We start from the raw sequence: 18,306 nt of genomic DNA on the forward strand, positions 1-18,306 counted from the left end.
CTTTCTATCACAAGCTCGTCGAGCACACGGAGGGGGCCTGCTTGAATGGTAGGTGCGGCTCGTTCGGATGCGCCTTGCTGGAAATGCTTCCTAGTCCACCGTGAGGCTGAAAATGATCAATGCGACTAGGGCGCCAGAGGCCCCCCTCACTCAGCACGGCTGAAGAAGTCTGCCAGTCTGCCAGTCTGCACAAGCCAGGATATCCTGGCATGGAGATGACTATTGGATACATCCCTCTTTCGGCATTTGCACAGCCGAGACACTCTTTGCTTGGGGCTGGCCTTCGTTGTGACTGCTTGGCCGATGTTTCGGCGGCAGAATTACTCGAGGATGTGAGCGTGTCGATTCGCCAGCGACTCCGCGAGTGCTGGCTATCATATCGTAAGCAATCCCAAGCCCCTCCCTTGGGTGTCCCTGGCTTTCAGGGTGTGCGCATTCCATGTGTGCCGCCACGCCCATCAACCCATCTTGCCTCATACAGGTCGCGGAGAGGCTTTGGCAAGTTCCAAAGGTGGGCACCTCGTCAGTCGCGTTCTTCTCGGTGACTGATTTTCGTCAAAGCATTGTGCAGCTTGTTTTTCTGCGCTTTGAGGAAACTCCTTACGCTCTTGCGACTCAGCTTGCTGCTGTGCCCGCTCTGTGCGCTGTTAACACTCTCGACCTCTAGGTGTACTCCAGCGGCTTGACCTTTCATCCCCAACTCTGCTGGCAAGTGCATTGCGCACTCGTCACAGAACAGAGGTTGCTTGAATTTCCCACTGATACCCTGAAGCTCGGCAATGACTGCTCGGATGGTGGGCCTCTGCTTGGTGTCTCGCGAGACCATCTTGCCAGCAAGCATCAGCAGGCTCCTGAACGGCTCGTCCCTTCCCCTTTCTTGTAAGGAAGCAGTCTCAACCCACTTGCTCACCTCGTCGAGATGATCGGCATAGATTCGCAAAGCCCGTATTTCGGTTGTTCCGGTCTGGATCATTGCGCTCAATATTTCCAAGAACGTGCAGCCTAGAGAAAACACGTCTGTTGACCTCCCGTGAGGTTGAGTTATGCTGTCGTTCTCAGGAGCCCGATAGTATTCGGTGGATTGGAAGGGACCGAGAGTGCCACTTCCGAGTTCGGGGTTGAAGTGGTAGGCAAGCCCAAAGTCCGCAATGTAGTAACGATGGTCATGATACAGAATATTGTCAGGTTTGATGTCGCGATGCCTTGTCGCTGCTTCGTTATGTAGGTAGTCCAACCCGAGACTGATGCAACCGAAAGTCCTAAGCAATATCGGCTTGAGTTTCGCACGGTCGTAAGAATTCCGGCAATACTGGTTGAGCAAACTAAGAAGGCACCAGTCGGCGGCCGGTGTTGCCAAAAAGGCGAACTCGTCATTGCCTCTTTCGTAAGACTTGACGTATCGCAGAATGTGATGGTGTTTCAACCTCTTCAACGTCGCCACTTCATTTACTAGGTGCTCGCGCGACGCAGTGGTCGCTTTCTGACATTTTCTGGCGTAGAATCGAGGCGCAGATGATTGACACGTGAGGTCTCGCACCTTGTCGACAACGCTGTAGGATCCATCGCGTGAGTAAATTTCCTCGTGTTTCAGCGGCAAAGGCTCGAGAGCCCGAAAGGTAATGTGTGTCCCCTCAGGCCATTCTTTCCACCTGGCGCGGCACTGTTGGTCGCGGAAAAGATCACCAACTCGTGGTGCGTCGGCTGCTCCGGAGAAGATAATATTCAACTTGGTCGTGTCGAAGGGAATGAGATCGTCATTCCATCTTCGCTGTAAGAATCGATCAAAGTAAATTGGGCCGTTGGGCAAGTGGTTCAATATCGTTGCAATCCTGGCCATGTTCTTGAAATCCTCGAATTTCCCTTGGTCCTCTATCTTTGGAGTGAGGACTTTCCACGCCTCACAGAATGCTTCAAGCACCATCTTGGCCTTGTCCACGTGTGAACTTTCGATCGGGATGCCATCGTGTGGTCCGCTGGCGATGTTTGACTTTGTCAAGCCGTCAACAGTAGGAATCTCCTTCCATAGAAACAACAGGCTGCCAATTTTGAGCTGGCCAGCAGTTGTAGGCTGATGTGCGAAAGTCGCAACTCGTTGCTGCGGCAGGCTACTAGATCTCAGTCGCTCTACGAACCATTGTGTCAACTCTTCCAGCACGGTGACCTGCTGGTTGGCGTCTCGAGCTATTTGCTCTCGCTGCGTCCTCGTAGAATCAGCAGCAGGGATGGTGACCGTATGTAGTTCCCCAATTAAGGCTTTTATTTCCATTCGCGCCCTTTCAAACCCTTGTGATGGCTTCCTGACGAGGTCTTAGAGGCTAGTTCTCCGATTCTGAGTGCTGGACTCCGAAGGTCTTACCATTCATGCCGCTGGTCACTTGGAGCGTGGGTGTATCTTGCAACCTCACCCCCGATCACATCAGCCTGCTCCGAGATGAGCCTCAAGTACCGCTCAGCGACTGGGCTTGGTGTTGTGCTGTCTGCCTGCCGCCGCAGAGAAGTCTGCCAGGTCTTTAAACCGATAATGCTGTCGTCCGCCGAGCTGGAAATGTCGCCCAAACCCGACTCTTCTGCATGGTTGGCCGGATTAGCAGCGGACTGTCGGGCAAGAGCCAGCGTACTGGTCAACTTGTCAATGATTGACTGGCAGCTTGTTTCCAGCTGGCTCGTCATGGCAGTTCCATGAATGTGACCTGTGCACAGAGCACACTTGGTCGAGGGTGATTTGAAAATGTGAATTGGGCTGGAAGCCTCTGTGCTTCGCTGGCATGGCCGAGCACACCTGAACACCACACCACATTGCCCAGGTGGTCAGTGGCCAGTGGTCACAGGGACTGGACAGGGTCACCCGTGCAGTCTGCATTCTTTATTTTTTCATTGGAAGGGTTGGAGGGCGGTGTTGGGAGGGGCGCAGCAGAATGTCGCGCGAGCCTCGTATTCCCAGATTTTCCCACTTAAAAAGAGGAGCGCAACTCTCGGACTCCGGCTTCCCCCTCATCCTCAGGCCTTCTTGCCCGCGGCTGCTCGACAGCCTGATGTCGTCAATGGAACCCGTTAATCTGTCGGCCTCTATCATCGCTCAAGCCCAGCAGGTCTATAAGTTCATGTTTTCGTTCAACCAGGCACTTCTTTTGCACTCAGACCATGACCTCGACCATATCCGCCTCCGGATGGAGGCAAACCTCCTTAAATTGTCAACGTGGCTGCAGAGTTGGTCGCTCGATCCCAATGCTTTGAGCAAGGCAGACCAGGAAAACTCACTCTGGGGCGAGGATGGATACCAATCAGTGGCACAGCGGGTTGCTCTGATTCAGACGCAGTGCAAGGAGATCCAGACGGTTTTGCTCTCGTACGGTCAAGCGAGTGCCAAAGGTTCAAACAAAGTCCTCCGTCGCTGGAAGTCACTTGTGCGGAAAGACCGAAAACTTCAAGTCATTGACCTGAGAGAGTTGCAGGACAAGACTGACAGCTTAAGCCGGTCACTGGACAATCTCAGCGCATTGTCGGACCTCCATTTCCACGCCCATCACAAGATTGCGCCCCGCTTGATTTCGGCGAAGACCGAGGATGGACTTCTGCGCGACATCATCCGCAGTAGAGGCGAGTCGACACGACTCTACACCGCATGCACGAGGCGCAACCTGGACCTAAATCTCGAAATCGACCTATTCTGCGCGGAGTGGGCACAGATGTCACAGGGGCATAGGTACAGGGAACGGCCCATGAGCAGAGGGTATCATTTCTACTTCAAGACTGGCGACACGCAAGAGATGCAGGAATTGGTTGTTGGACCACTCAAGGATCAGGAGACAGCACGAGCGCTGGAAGGCGGGAAAGCTACACTCCACTCAGAAAGCGACCTCCTGCAAGCTCTTAAGGCAGTCAAACCAGCAGCAGCGACTGGATCTGTCTTCAAGCTGGCTGACTCTGACTCAGGGACGAGTTTCTACTATCGAATCGAGCGCGTGAAGCGACCTCTTATGATTGAATGCGAGCCCCTGCCGTTTGCAAACCACTTGGGTCTTGATAAGGGCGATCACAAGATCTTCATCCGTTTGAACCTGCGAGAAAAGCTCAGCCTGGCATATAAGGTGGCGGAATGTGGCATGTTCCTTCTGGGAACCCCTTGGCTATCACACCTCAGCAGCCAAAACATCAAGAGCATCCCGTCGGATACCTCCCGGCAGCGTTATGTTGTACGTATTGAGCCCCAAAGCTCTGTATCGCCGACTGGCAACGTTGTGAAGACGTCTGTGCGTCCCCAGCTGTTTCAACTTGGTATCCTGTTGTTTGAAATTGCGCTCGGAGACCGCCTTTATGCCAGCGACCTCAAGTCCCCTGAGAAGCGGGCGGAGAGTTTCGTCTTGGTAGCACGTATAATGGGAAATGAATACCGGAAAGCGTGCGAATTTCTGTTGAGTCGGGGCGAAGACGCTGGTGCTCAGACGAGGTTCCAGCATCGCCAATCTGCGGACAAAGTCGCCATCGTCACAACGAGGGCAATGCATCCAGAGAACGCTGGGGAAAGAGCTTGTTACTTACCAAGGGACGCAGTCAATGAACAGCCACAGACCACTCGAGGTCCACCATCAAATCCCGAAGATACTTCTATGGAGAGCACGGTAGCGTTCCAATTTCCAACACTGACGTCTAATAGGTTCCCCGTCTGACTTTCGCAGGCTTTGGAGTCACCACAGATTGAGTTACGAAGCCTTCTGCATCAATATCGCATGAAGGTCTTTTCCCCGTAAGTTGTTCCATTGAAAGCCGACGCCCTACAACTCACTTCTGAAGCCTCGATTCCATCTACAAGTCTGTTGTGTAACAGGTTGACGCAAATCACCTACTCTGAACGTCACATAGCCAACTATCAGGCCGCTCTACACCAAGATTTTGCTGCCAGCCATCGCAGGTATGCGAAATGGTCAGGAAATCTGGCCGGACATTTCACCATGCTATCCCACCTGTATACGTGAGGTCGATATTTTACATGACATTTCACCAGTATATGTCACTTCGACACTTCACACGATATTTAACACGACCCACGACAATTCAACAGGACATTCCCACCGACCTGCGACATTCCAACTGGGCACACAGAGTCTCTTTTTGTCTCCTTGGAATCTTCTTCTGGCCACACACGACAGCACTTAGTCTCCTCGGAGACACGCCCCGTTACTTTTTTGGATACGCCTTATTGCTTATGGACACGCCCCGGTGCTTTTGGATACGCCCTCTTCCTTTTAGATACGTCCTGTTACTTTTGGACTCGCTCCCGTTACTTTTGGATATGCTCCCGTTATTTTTGGGCACGCCCCGTTACTTTTGGGCTCGCCCCTATTGCTTTTGGATTCGCTACCGTTACTTTTGGACACGCCTATTGCTTTTGGACACGCCTATTGCTTTTGGACACGCCTATTGCTTTTGGACACGCCTATTGCGTTTGGACACGCCTATTGCGTTTGGACACGCCTATTGCGTTTGGAAACGCATATTGCGTTTGGAAACGCACTATCGCTTTTATTCTCGTCGGAGTTATCTCCTGGATATACACAATCGCTTTCGTCTCCTCGGAATTTTCTTCTGGACACACATGATTCACACACGATCGCTTTCGATCGCTTTTTGTCTCCTCGGACTTTTCCTCCCGGACACACAGAATTGTGAAACTGGGGCTGGAAAGGAGGATTACCACTATCTAGTAGCAGACGTCACGCCATATTGACACACATATAATCACTTGATCATTATCATTACACTTCAGAGGGGGCTAGAGGCTAACTCCTTCAACTTTGGCAAGAATCTCTTTTTGTCTCCTCAGAATTCACCCCTGGAGAACACAAAGCCGTTTGTCTCGTCGAGACGTACTCGTGGACGCACTTTTGATGACGCCAGGACATTTTCTACGCCAGGTTATTTCTGTGATTACACTATGGATCTTTCTTTACATATCTGTTTAGTGGAGACTAAAGGGAAGGGCTGTCACATATTCCAGCTAACATATTTGAATTCGCAAGGCGTGGAGAAGGGTCAACGTCCGTATTGTCATTGAAGTGTGCGTGACACGAAGAGTGCTAGCTAGTTATATAGGTTCTTCGAGATACGCGTTAAGCCCAGAGACCGTGAAGTAACGAGCGCGCCCTCCAAATCGTAGCATTGCAGTATTCTATGCTTGGAAAGGCAACAGAAAGGCGCATCCTAGGTCGCCCATTCCGACTTCTTTTGCCTCACACGGCGCCAGAATCGGACAATCGGGCCCCAGAATGCCAGCACAAGGCAGGGAATGGCAATGACCGAAGTCACTGGCACGGCCACGGCCCAGAAATGGCCCACCCCGGCCTTGGTGCCATTTATCCCCTGCAGATTCATTCCAAAGTACCCTGTCACAAACGACATGGGAAGAAACAATATGGTGACCGGGTGAAGACGAGGATAGCCTTGTTGTTCTCGTCCTGCTGGGTCTCGACCAATTGAACGTTCTGGGTCCGCAATTGCGTGATCCGGTTCCTGAGCTCGTCAAAGTCGCTGATCCTCTCTCGGACCGTCTTGAGGACGGCGCTGACAGATCTCTCCTCGTATGGGAACCTCTTCTCCCGCTCGATCCCCGCCTTGCCTTTACTGAAAGTCCCCGGGTCCAGAGACTTGCGGTACAGCAGCAAGACCCGCTCCTGCTGCTTGAGCACGTCGCGGACAATGTCGAGCTCTTCTGACGTCTTGTTGATCTCAAACAGAAGTGACCTGGTTGCATTGTACTCGACATCCGCAGCCTATGCCACGTTAGCTGGCATCACAACAATCACGGCATTCGCTGTGGTACCTACCAATTTCTCTATCACTCTTTCATATATGTCTTCCAGATCGAAGCTGCCCACTCCGTGAACGTTCTGGCTAAGACGATCCAAGAGCATTATGATGACGGCCTCGGGCGTGACCATTGGACCATGCGGCGGTTCTTTCTCGAATTCCCCAGCTTCTGCAATGAGGTCGTTTGCAGCTTCGTGGAGCTTTTTAGCGCAGTCATCTGCGTGACCCAACGCCCAGGAAAATAGTTGTCGCTCTGGAGCTGCCTCGTTTTCTTTTCGGGCCCAGAGAGACTGCCAGAGTCCGAAGTACATGTAGATTATGTGGATAAATGCCTTCACGATGATCCTTTGTAAGATGGCAGAACCACCAAATTCTGGGTCGCTGTCATATTCTTGCATCCCAGAGAGCGAACGAACCCCTAGGTGCAAGAAAAGGGCAACCCTGTGTATAGTTCGTAGACTCCGGGTGATTTTGTTGAAATCCTCCTCAGGAATCGGTGTCCCCTTCAAGAACTATGTCGCACAGCATCAGCACATCATACCATATATAACATGTACCGCTTTGGTTGACTCACCAAAATGACGCCCCCAATTACCGCTCTGAAGAGCTTTAGAGTTGGATGAGTCTCCATCCCAGGTGGTACATCCTTGTCATCGGTTTTGGTGTTCGTCTCTGTATTTGCTGTGCCTGGTCTGTGAGAGGGCTCTTGATTTTTTCCAGCAGACGGGTCGTTGGTAGCTGGCCCACCCCCTTGATCTGAAGGGTTTCCTGTAGGATTCGAGTTGCCTGCTGAGGGACTTTGTATATCAGCAGGTTTAAGACCTCCGTCCTGGGTAAGAGGAGATAAAGGCTCCCGTTGCACATTTTGGTCGATGATATTTGGCAAAAACAGGGGTAACACTGCGCTGGTTGCCTTTATGAGAGTCTCAATTTGCGCACCGCGTGGTGAACCATCTTCGGTGTCTGCAGCAAATTGCTCGAGCGTTCGTCCTTCTAGCTTTGACAACTGTGTCAAGCTTTCCAAGTTCAATTCATTCAGGATCAGGTCGCCGTCATAGAACAGCTCTCGATATGTTTCAAACAATGACGGCTGGATCCTGTTCAATACGATCCGGCTGCGTCCAACTCTAGTACTCTCTGTACCCTTCTGGGTGTTCTTGCGCAATCGCCATTGGAAGAACGGGATGATATGGCGTTTGTCGCTGCCAAGGCTGTTTGCAAACTCTTCTGGACTTGGCTTGGATGGTGAGTCCAGGACAATGTCAGAACCACCACCCTTGACGTGTGCTTGAGATGTCTGTTCCTGACCTGCATTGATGGCCGTGCGCTCCAATTGATTAAGACGCCGCATTTCAGATGATTTGTTCATCTCCTTCTTGACTGCTGGAATCTGAGGATCTGCCACGCCTTGCTGAATAGGTTTCGGAATCTGGAGGGTTTGAGACGTTTGACCCGAGGCAGTCGCTCCAGCTAAGCTAATTCCTGGCGTATTGGATATTGATGTTTTTCTAATCGTGATTTCCAGATTTGACGAATTATGAGTCTGCAGAATCTCCAACCAGTTTGACCAAGTGAGTTCCGTCTCTTTGGTTTTCTCATCTTGAAAGAAGAGGTCAAATTGTTCGTTCTGTACGCCTTTGTCTCCGAAAAGCCCCTTAGAGAGCAATATCTGTCTGTGCTTGTTCAACAAGCGCTGCTGACTCGTCAGTTGATAGATCCAGCACTTTGACGTGACTTAACATACGAACCACGAGTCGCAGTGATTCCGTTGATATCTGTAACGCTTCAAGCGACCCTTATAATCGAGCACTATGTGCACAGTTGGGTCCTCTTGGTTGATCTCGTTCACCAAAATGACCTGCCCGTGAAGCGTCTCTCCATGGATGGGAGCGCACGTAACTACGGTGTCTGCAGCAAATCAGTCCTGGATAGTCAGCATCAGAATCTCCGTATTTACCTCCACTGAGAGACAAACACCAGAGTTGGTGGGCGTGTACAATTTTAGTACATTTTTCCGTGGTAGTAGTGCTAGAGCCAAGGTGGGCGACAGCAGGTTGTATACATGCGTTGACCTGCCTGTTGGTCAAGGCCGAGACAGACTGCTTCAGATCTTTCTCATGGGTTAATTGTAGACGGTAACGCGACTGCAGTAGTGAGCGCACTGGGAACTTCCTCTTGACAGGGTCAGGCTCTTCTGGGAGCTCGTCCAACTTTATAGGGTCCTCAAGGCATAGATATGGAAAGTTGACAAATGTGCAAGGCTTGTCGGGCACGTCTTGTAGCGGAAGTTTTCCATCATATCTGATGACGCCAGGTTGCAGATAGTAGCCTGCGACGAATGTTTTCTCCTGGTTGCTGAACATTCGACGCAAAAGCCCGTCAGTCAATCTGTCAATCCCATCTTCCAGTCCCGAGCAAGCGTATTTATCGACCACGGACTAGCCAGAATCAGCCAGAGCACAGAATTCTGAATGAGAATCTTACTTGGATCACGCCAAGGGTCGGAGATCGAAACCCCAAATGGCTGGAAATCAGTTATTTCCGTTAGCGTGTAGAGACTGCCTGAAGGAGAAGACATACACCCATTCGACTGTGCCATCGGCTATCGGATTGCCAGCGGCGGTTTTATGCTTTGCAGAGTTGAAATAGAACTGATGGCCGTCACCAGTTCCACGCTCTCCCCAGCTGTCCATAATGTGATAACGCTCAACGGCTCCATCGACAGGGTGATGTCCTGGAGTCGCGGGAACGTTCAACCCGTCACCTAGTCGCTCCCGACCTCGCTCAAGGTCCAGATCCCACTCGTTCACGAATTGACGAGCAGGGGCTATAAATCTTTCATAGATTTGCAAATCCGGGTTCGACAGGGCGGAGGAAACTGCATCAACCTGGCGACTTTTTCCAGCCTCGTTTTCGTGTTGGTTCGGGTCTGAAGGCCTCGTTGGAGATTTGTCGTATGGCAGGCCTGAATCTTTGTACTCGGAAGCGTGATAGCCCACTTTGTATGCTTGAGTATTAGTAGAGTCGCCCATCTCGATTTCCCTGAAGGAAAAGAAGGCGGACGAGGTAGAGTGAGAACCAGATCAGAAGGCAGCCTCACATTCTCAGAGAGCGGCAGCGCCACCGTCAAATAATCCATAAATCTGGCAGGGATCAATCTTGAGCTTGTCTGTGTTCCAGGGACAGGGCAACCTGTTGCCTGAACGGACATCTTGCCACCGGTGTTTGAACCAAATCAGGTCTGGCACGTCACATGCCTCTTCACCCAGTTGACCTCTCCAAGGTTCCTGAGCAAATCACCTCCAGATTGAGAGTTGGGGGCTGCAGACGCTAGCCAACCGTCAAATGCGAAGTCGAGGGTCAGCCTTCATTAGTTGAGACAAGTACTACTCGGCACATAGCCGAGAAGCTGGCTGGGCGACAAGTCCGGAAGTGCGAAGGGTCTGCAGGTTTCAAGCCAATGGAAAATTTCTGAACTCCCTAGTACGGAACATGGCGTTCATCAACTGCACCTCTCGATACGAGGAGCCTGTCTCTTGGGATGTCATTGCGGTAAGAAGGGTAGGCGGCGAAGAAGTCAGGCTCGAATCCCCCAGGCTCTGGGTATGCCCCTCCCTTAGGTTGAATTTCCCAATGTTGCTGCAGCGGACAGGAGTGGCGGACAGGAGCCTGACCAGGGCTGAACTTGGTTCAGCCTCAGCACAAATTTCACCAGGGGCAGGAGAGGCCAAGTCGAGACCCAAATGGCGCAGTCAGGAAAGGCAAGGAATACGTGGTCTTGGCGAGACAACCAGTCCAACATGCTGGTACTGGAGGTTGCGGTCAGGTGCTTGTGGCCTTCCAGCCGATCAAGACACAGCTTATATATCTGTCAGCGATGGGAAGATGTCGATGATAGAAAAGGCCCAGAGTTCCATAAAATCACGTGTCTAACCTTTTTTGGGCCGGCAGATAAAGCGGCGACGAAAGGTTTGCTATTTGGAGAGCGGCTGAACTCACAAACTTGAAGTTCGAGATAATTTTCGTCCCCGCATTGGTTGTGGCACTGCTTAGATTTTAGGAAGTCAACAATGCCTGGCTACCGACCTCGCAGAGGAGGCAAGCCATCTTCGAAGGGCCGTGTCGGCAAAAGAGGCCCTGTGGTTGAGAAGCAGAATGTCTTCCAGACTTCGCGATTAAAAGAAACAGAGTGAGTCGCTTGGTACAGCACATTCAGTTGGAGTCGGGGTCCGCTAATGCTGGTAGAGATGATGCTTCACAAGGTGACGCCAAAAACGAGGAAGACGCCTTGAGTGCCACTGAAGAGAGTGGGCTTGAGGAAGACGAACAACAATTTCAGAGCGCGAGCGAAGATGAAAGCCATGCGCCAGACTCCTATGCCCTTCTATTGCAATCGCTCACCTCAGGAAAAGAGAATTCTGAACCTCCAAGGAAGAAGAGAAGGCTCTTGCGCAGCGAATACAGTAATGGCCGTACACCGGGCCGCACAGCGGGCGAGGCTGTGACACATGGGGAACTGTCCCGAACCCAAAGCCCCGAGATGGAAGCCAATGAGCAACGTTTAGGACTTCAAGAGGAGGTGGAAACGGATGAAGAGTATTCAGGTGGCCCTGCGGGAGACATGGATTCTGAAGATGAGCCGAGCCTCCTGCGAGATCCGTTCGAGAGACATTATACGACGGTTTTGGAGCACGATCTGAAAGAGGCGATCACCCGGGTGGACCAGAAGCAATGGAACACTTCCTCCTCGACGTCAGATTCAGGCGTGCGCAGCACCATTCTCTCCACGGCGAAGGGGACTCCTGCCACGCTTAGCGATCTGAAATCCATCAAAGATGCTTTCCTAAAGCGCCGACTTGTCGATGGTGGAAGCAAAGCTGTCTCTAGTTTGTCTTTGGAGGAGAAAACCATCGCCGCACTCTCGTTCAACTATACCGACATCATATATGGCTGTCGGAGCATTCCAAACTCGGCTCATTTGCGCGATATATCGTGTTTGCATGCCCTCAACCACATTTTCAAGACAAGAGATCGGGTCCTCAGAAACAATGCGAAGTTGAGTTCAGCATCCAGCACGGAGGCTCTCGACCTTCGTGACCAAGGATTTACTCGACCCAAAGTCCTCATTATGGTACCCACGAAGCAGGCCTGTGTGCGCTTTGTCGAAAGCATCGTCAAACTCAGCGAACCTGACCAACAGGAAAACAAGGCCCGGTTTCTGGAAACGTATTCTTTGGAGGATGAGATTGAATGGCGAGACAGACCAGAAGACTTTCGGGCACTTTTCGGGGGCAATCACGAAGAAGACTTTCGGATCGGGTTGAAGTTCACCAGGAAGACCATCAAGTATTTCTCTGGGTTCTACAACTCGGACATCATCATCGGCTCCCCTCTTGGGCTGATGCGCACCATTACCACACAGAGCGGCGGAAAGGATAAGAAGAAATCCTATCACGACGCAGACTTCCTTTCTTCCATCGAGCTCGTTATCGTGGACCACGCAAACGCCTTACAGATGCAGAACTGGCAGCACGTGGACTTCGTCTTCTCCCAACTCAACCTTCTCCCCAAGGATTCCCATGGCTGTGACTTCTCCCGCGTCCGCCACTGGTATCTCGACGGGCAAGCCAAATACCTGCGCCAAACAATCATATTTTCCGACTATCTGACCCCTGAAATCAACGCCCTTGCCTCAACCCATCTGCACAACATCGCCGGGCGAGTGAAGCTCGTCCCGACATATCCTGGCGCGATGCTCTCTGTATCCTCCCTCGCCCTCCCCTTCACCTCGGGGAGCGTACCGCAGACCTTTCTGCGCATCCCCTCGCCCAACCCGTTGACGGACTCGGACGCGCGCTTCAAATTCTTCACCACCACGATCCTGGCGCCCCTGGTGCGTGACGCACGCCATCAAAGGGGCATCCTGCTCTTCGTCCCCGCCTACGCCGACTTCGCCCGCCTGCGCAACCACCTCTCGACATCCTCCGACGCGACGTCTCTCTCGTTCGGGAGTATCTCGGAATACACGCCCGTCAAGGAGGTGATGCGGGCGCGCTCGCACTTCCTCTCCGGCCGTCACGCAGTGCTCCTGTACTCGGAGAGAGCGCACCATCATTTCCGGTACAGGATCAAGGGCGTGCGGAAGATCCTGTGGTACGGCGTCCCCGAGAACCCCATCTTTTGGACCGAGATCATTGCATTGCTGGGGCTGGCGTCGACGGACAAGGACGGAGAGCATCAGCGCCACGCTGGCGGTAAGGGTGGAACGAAGGGAGTTATCAGGGCACTGTTCTCGAAGTGGGATGTCTTGAAGCTGGAGAGGATTGTTGGGACGGAGAGGGTGGGGAAACTGATCAATGATCAAGGGGGTGATACGTTTGATTTCGTCTAAATTCTATATGTAGTCTCTTCGAAGAGGGGGGGGGGCTTCTTTCCAGTTTTAAGACGTGATCAAATTGGTCTTCTCATGTCAAGCATGAGATATCAAGGCCCCCCAAAAAGACCACAATGTTCCATGCGTCTTTTTTTCTATTCCAAGGTCTGGTGCCAGTTACTGTCCTTCAACGCCCATTGAACAGCGCCTCTAACATCGTCCACAATGGCCGCGGGCTCCCACGTGGGCCGGCGGCCGTCTTGATCTTTATAGACGCCCGTCCTGGTTAACAGGCTGACCCAGTTGATGCCGTGGGCCGACTCATAGGTATTTGCGCCTCGAATGTCGCTCTCGGGGTTGTCCCCGACCATGTAGACTCTCTTCAACTTGGTCGGGTGATGTTTTCCAAACAAGGAATCGCGGTAGCGCATCAGCTGCTTCTCGGCGAACGAGTACGTGGTCTTGTAAGGTTTGCCGATGATGCGCTTGTACAATTTCGGGGCCTTGTGGTGGTCGGTGTTTTTGTTGTACGTGATGGCGCGCCACAGGCCCTCGAGGGCCTCGCGGAACCCGCCCTGACCCAGGCGCGACAGGTGGTAGTCGGCCGCCCACAGCAGGTCCGGGTTCGAGAAGTACAGCGTGGGTTGTCCGTCCTGGAGAAAGCCGCTGTTCGGGAGTGAAAGGTCGCCGTTCTTGGATGAAAAGGTCCCCATGATGCCCTCGCGCGACAGCATCACGTCGAGAATGACTTGCATGTCCAACCCCCAGTCGCGCGGGTCGTTGTAGACGAACACGGCTTCGATTTTGAGACTGTCCTCCGGGGACGTCGGGTTGATGGGCTTCGGTAGCGGACGAGCGAAGGAGGCATAGTAGTCGCGCTGAAAGGGTTTGCTGAAAGGCCAGATCTCCGGGTGCGCCGTGTATATGTCGCCAGGCGTGACGACGTTTGTGAAGCCGTACCTCTCAGCCACGTCCCTGCAGCGTCCGTACTCCCCTCCGACTACCATGATGCATTTGTGCCGCAGGCTATCCTCTCCATGTATCAGCTCGGCAAAGGGCGTGTGCGACTGCATAAAGTTGGCCGTGTCGAGCGGCACCGAAAGGGTCGCGGAGAGGTCTTTGACTCGTTCTGATTCATGCTTGCCGCCGCCGTTGGTCAGGAGCATGAAAGGAATGCGATTGCGCTGGAGGAATCGGAGCGTCGACGAGGCATGGGGAATTGGCTTGGAGCTCCGAACGAGGACGCCATCGATGCTATCGTAGAAATGGTCAGAATCTATGGGTCAAAACGGTGCGCGCTTCGTCAGCCGTACTCAAAAGCGAACGCAAAGTCCGGGGCCTGTTCTCTGCTGCTATCGCTTTGGAATGATCGTCTCGGCGGATTCAGAGATAGGCGGGACGATTTCTGCCAGCATCCTTGTGAGGAGGAGTGGATTGGGCGACTCAAGGACCTCGCAATGAGGCCCGAGCAATGCACCCGCATCCTCAACAATGGTCATCTCCAGAGCGTGGTCTGGTGGAGGGAAAAGGTCATTGAGGTGCGCAGGTTGAAGTGTGGGCCCAGCCACCTGCAGATAATGAATTACTGCCTATTGCGGTAAGCTCGAGCGAGGGCGGGAACACTGCTCGTTCCAAGTTCCAGGTCGTTGCCTCGTACTCGTACAGCGTTTGCGTACCTAGCGATTAGGTACCTATGTATGCATAATGACATGCGTGCCGACCCGTAAGACGCGTCGTAGCGACTAGGAGTACTGAACCGCTCGCCCTACCGCCAGGGCATTCACCGATTCAATCCCTTCCCAAGCACGATTCGACCCGGTGGTGCCGGTTCCTTCGACAAAGCTAGACGTTCCTACATGGAGATGACCTTGTCTCATCTGAGCTCATGCCTCACTTGGGTTGAGCCTGGCGCGGATCGTTGTTGCGCTCATGCTTATCTGCCGACTAATCTGTGCCACGCTGAGTGATGATAACCTGGGTAATAGTGGCAACCGCTACACCACAATCTTGATGGCGGACCATTGGTCTAGATAGGTAATCGTCAAAGGGTGCTTTAACTTGAGTTGGTAGAGGATCAAGAGAAGCATGACAACATCTCAGGGCTGCTTCCCGAAGGATTTACTTGCTGATACAAGCAAAGGCTGCGCAAACATCGCAGTTTGGGTCTGACACTACCTGGCATGGTTGGGACAATGCTCGGTGGACCATTGTGCGACCAGTTCATGCTCGTCGCCCTTCCGCCTGTCTCGCTGGCTCGGTCCTGCTGGTCTCATGGACAAGACGCGCAGACCAGCCTCCACTTGAGGAAGGCATGTGAAACCGCCTCTTCATCATAAGACGCGCGCCTCCTGCCTTCTTTCACTGTTTATTTTTAATCTTAATTTTCATTCTGCGGCGTCCATCTGAGAAATTACTGCCGCCTCATTACCTCGTCCAGCGGCAGAATGAAAAGATGGGCGTATTGGAATGAAGGGATTTTCTGCAGGGGGCTTCACTGCACACAGGCGGGAAATGGACGACCCTCCATTTCAAAAACCAGCCACAATTCCTGTCCTCGAGAGCCTGCTTGTTGGGGCGACAGGCACCCAGACAGATATCCAGTTGAGTTGCCTAGCGAGACCGAGGAGATAGATTCACTCAAGGGGGTCTGCGCAGAATCCTTAAGAGACCTTCCGAGGTAGAGCCATCTATCCATCAGTCATTGCAGCTGATTCAGGCTGCCTTGTTGTAGAAAGCGCAAATTTCTGCAGGTTGCAGATGCAACACAGTGGGATGATACGTCACAGGCAATGTGGAAAAGCTGAGATGTGGCAGAGACTGCCGGTCCACGTTGTTGTGTGGGTTGACAATGCGAAATGGAAACCCACAATTTACCCGAAACATGTCCACTGAGATAGGAAGTTCATGCAGGGGAAGCTATCCATGAGGCGCTATTCTTGTCGTGCAAGACCCAAAAGTGGTTGAGCATATTCGACTCACCACTAAGCCTCGTCCAAGTGGAACCACTATTATCCAAGACTCTTCTGTAGGTAATCGGATATACAGCCTTGCACAATTTCGCCCGTGCACGGGTAGCGGGAGGGCTGCTAACGGGTTACTGAAGTAGTCGATTGAGCTGACGATCAGCGGAGCCGCGTGTATCTGCCGATAAGCCCGTGTTTAGAGGCTCCATATACCTAACAGACCAGACCCCTTTTCAACGATAGATGGTGCAAGGAGAACGATTCATGCGTTCAATACTTGTACAAGCACGAGGCAATCGTAGATTCACATGTGTCACCGGGCTATCTCGAGAGGTGGCTGAGACTGAGACGCCGAGTACGAGAAACCTGCTGTGTAGGTGGCGTTCAGGTAGGCAGGATGGAACGTTAGGGCATGAGGTGATCATGGCGCAAAAGTGGCGCCAGCTGTCACAGCGTTTGCCATAACGGAAGCGAGAGGCACGGAGACGACAAGGGTGTGGATGGGGGGGGGATACGAGTAATAATAGAGGATGCCTGGCGAGTGGCGGGGCGCTGGGTGGGCACTTGGCACGGAAAAAGGCCAAGCCGGAAAAATATGATAGCGAGAGGGCAAAAAAGGAGGCCCGCTCGGCGACTATTCCCGACCGGGACAACGTGACGAGCGGGTCGCTGAGAGCCGCAGTTTCTTTCAACCTCCAACCAACATTTCCCGTCGGCCCAGTTTTCCAGTTTCCAGTGTGTCCCAAATTTTCTCCTCTCAATAGCCACTCCTCAGCTCCTATATGCAATGCCCATGCCCATACCCATGCCAATGCCAATGCCCAACATTCTACTAGGCCATCTCGGCGCCTTCTCTGTGCTGCCCTGAACCCTGCCGAGTGCACAGATATGGATAGATACATCAGCCTCACCCACGAACAGTTGCTTGTTGTCGTCCTGGGGCCGTCCAGGGGCACTGCTCGCATCACACGCAGCCGCACACCACACGCATGGACATAGAGACAGCAGGAAGGGCATTGCCCTCGCTAAATTCGCGAGTCGCTTATATCCCACCCAGGATCGGTCCTGCGGTAAGCTCGATCAAATTCACCATGGCCTCGACGTGGAAAGTAATATCTTCCTTGTGGGTACAATGATGACACACGCATAGTGAACAAAATCCCATTCACTCTGTATCCGCCTTTGCCGACGATATGACGAAGTCCCAACAGGGTGGTACAGGGGAGCCCCTGGCTCGATACATGTCTTATGCAACGTTAAAACTGCTCGCCAACCTGTACCGCTTAGGAACGATTGGACCACAGCCTCCCATACCAACAAGAGCAGTATAACCTGTGCCATACCCGCTTTCATCCCGGCTCACCACCAGGTATTCCCTGTCGGAAACATTCATGGGTTATCCTGCCGTCTACCCCTCTGTCTCCAGCCTTATGGATCACTTTGCCTTCCACGCGCTGAATTTTTAGCACTTATCGCTCAGTCAAGACAGTGCACGGCCACACTGCCCTTTTCAGTTGAAATCATTATCTGGCTGTCTCATAGAACCGTGACCTGGATTCACACTATGTTGTCGCCTGATAGCCATGTTCTCTTGATCGCCACGGCACGGATGCTTGACCGTTAGCTGGTTGGGCTTGGACTACCGTCTTGCTTTCGTAAATGCAAATCGCAACGAGAGAACCAGGTATGTGGAATCCTCAACGTGGGTCGTCGCATCCTGTTCCTGGATCCCTCAGGTTCCTGCCGACACAGAATCCTTGCAGCGTTGCCACAACCCATGCGACTCATGCATGGCTGGAAGCAAAACCTCCATGGACATGCTTACCGTGTCTCATATGTCTCTCCACCTGCTGGATTGTGTGACGAGGACTACGCTGGTCGTCTAGTGTTCTCGTGTTGAACCATTGCAGTCACTCTCTTCCGCGCAGAGGCTGAGCATGCGCTCAACCTTTCCATATCGGTCCCTCCTGTTGAAGATGGAGCACATGGTGTGTGGTAGGCTGACCTGCGTTGGTGAAATTCTCGATTCTTCTCTCTCGTCCTCTTCTTGATACGCCTTCTCTTTATACCCTCTTTCTATCTCTCCATGACCTAACGATCCCCAGTCCCTCGCTATTACTACGGGTGCCACGCTCGCTTTCACGGTTACCGTTGTCGTAACTGTAG

The 18,306-nt window shown here is 52.6% G+C and overlaps 5 protein-coding genes across 5 annotated transcripts; 2 read left to right on the top strand and 3 right to left on the bottom strand.

Annotated features, from left to right (window-relative positions):
* Nucleotides 1–523: 523 nt before the first annotated feature.
* Nucleotides 524–2,670, bottom strand: Z520_06349 (uncharacterized protein; the record flags this gene model as incomplete). The annotated part of the gene is made up of 2 exons (XM_016776850.1): nucleotides 524–2,297; nucleotides 2,357–2,670. 2 exons carry the CDS (start codon nucleotides 2,668–2,670, stop codon nucleotides 524–526), a joined length of 2,088 nt encoding a protein of 695 aa, XP_016632392.1.
* A 371-nt stretch (nucleotides 2,671–3,041) lies between these two features.
* Z520_06350 (uncharacterized protein) lies at nucleotides 3,042–4,667 on the top strand (the record flags this gene model as incomplete). Its single annotated transcript, XM_016776851.1, has 1 exon — nucleotides 3,042–4,667. One exon carries the CDS (start codon nucleotides 3,042–3,044, stop codon nucleotides 4,665–4,667), a length of 1,626 nt encoding a protein of 541 aa, XP_016632393.1.
* Nucleotides 4,668–6,383: 1,716 nt separating this feature from the next.
* On the bottom strand, nucleotides 6,384–9,836 carry Z520_06351 (uncharacterized protein; the record flags this gene model as incomplete). Its single annotated transcript, XM_016776852.1, has 7 exons — nucleotides 6,384–6,767; nucleotides 6,822–7,316; nucleotides 7,379–8,497; nucleotides 8,549–8,712; nucleotides 8,762–9,242; nucleotides 9,289–9,328; nucleotides 9,385–9,836. The coding sequence occupies 7 exons, from the start codon at nucleotides 9,834–9,836 to the stop codon at nucleotides 6,384–6,386; spliced, it is 3,135 nt and encodes a 1,044-aa protein (XP_016632394.1).
* Nucleotides 9,837–10,874: 1,038 nt separating this feature from the next.
* Nucleotides 10,875–13,195, top strand: Z520_06352 (uncharacterized protein; the record flags this gene model as incomplete). The annotated part of the gene is made up of 2 exons (XM_016776853.1): nucleotides 10,875–10,993; nucleotides 11,050–13,195. 2 exons carry the CDS (start codon nucleotides 10,875–10,877, stop codon nucleotides 13,193–13,195), a joined length of 2,265 nt encoding a protein of 754 aa, XP_016632395.1.
* Nucleotides 13,196–13,332: 137 nt separating this feature from the next.
* Z520_06353 (uncharacterized protein) lies at nucleotides 13,333–14,660 on the bottom strand (the record flags this gene model as incomplete). The annotated part of the gene is made up of 2 exons (XM_016776854.1): nucleotides 13,333–14,431; nucleotides 14,491–14,660. The coding sequence occupies 2 exons, from the start codon at nucleotides 14,658–14,660 to the stop codon at nucleotides 13,333–13,335; spliced, it is 1,269 nt and encodes a 422-aa protein (XP_016632396.1).
* Between the last annotated feature and the right edge of the window lie 3,646 nt (nucleotides 14,661–18,306).

Source organism: Fonsecaea multimorphosa, assembly GCF_000836435.1.
Source record: "Fonsecaea multimorphosa CBS 102226 unplaced genomic scaffold supercont1.11, whole genome shotgun sequence".
NCBI classification, from domain to species: domain Eukaryota; kingdom Fungi; phylum Ascomycota; class Eurotiomycetes; order Chaetothyriales; family Herpotrichiellaceae; genus Fonsecaea; species Fonsecaea multimorphosa.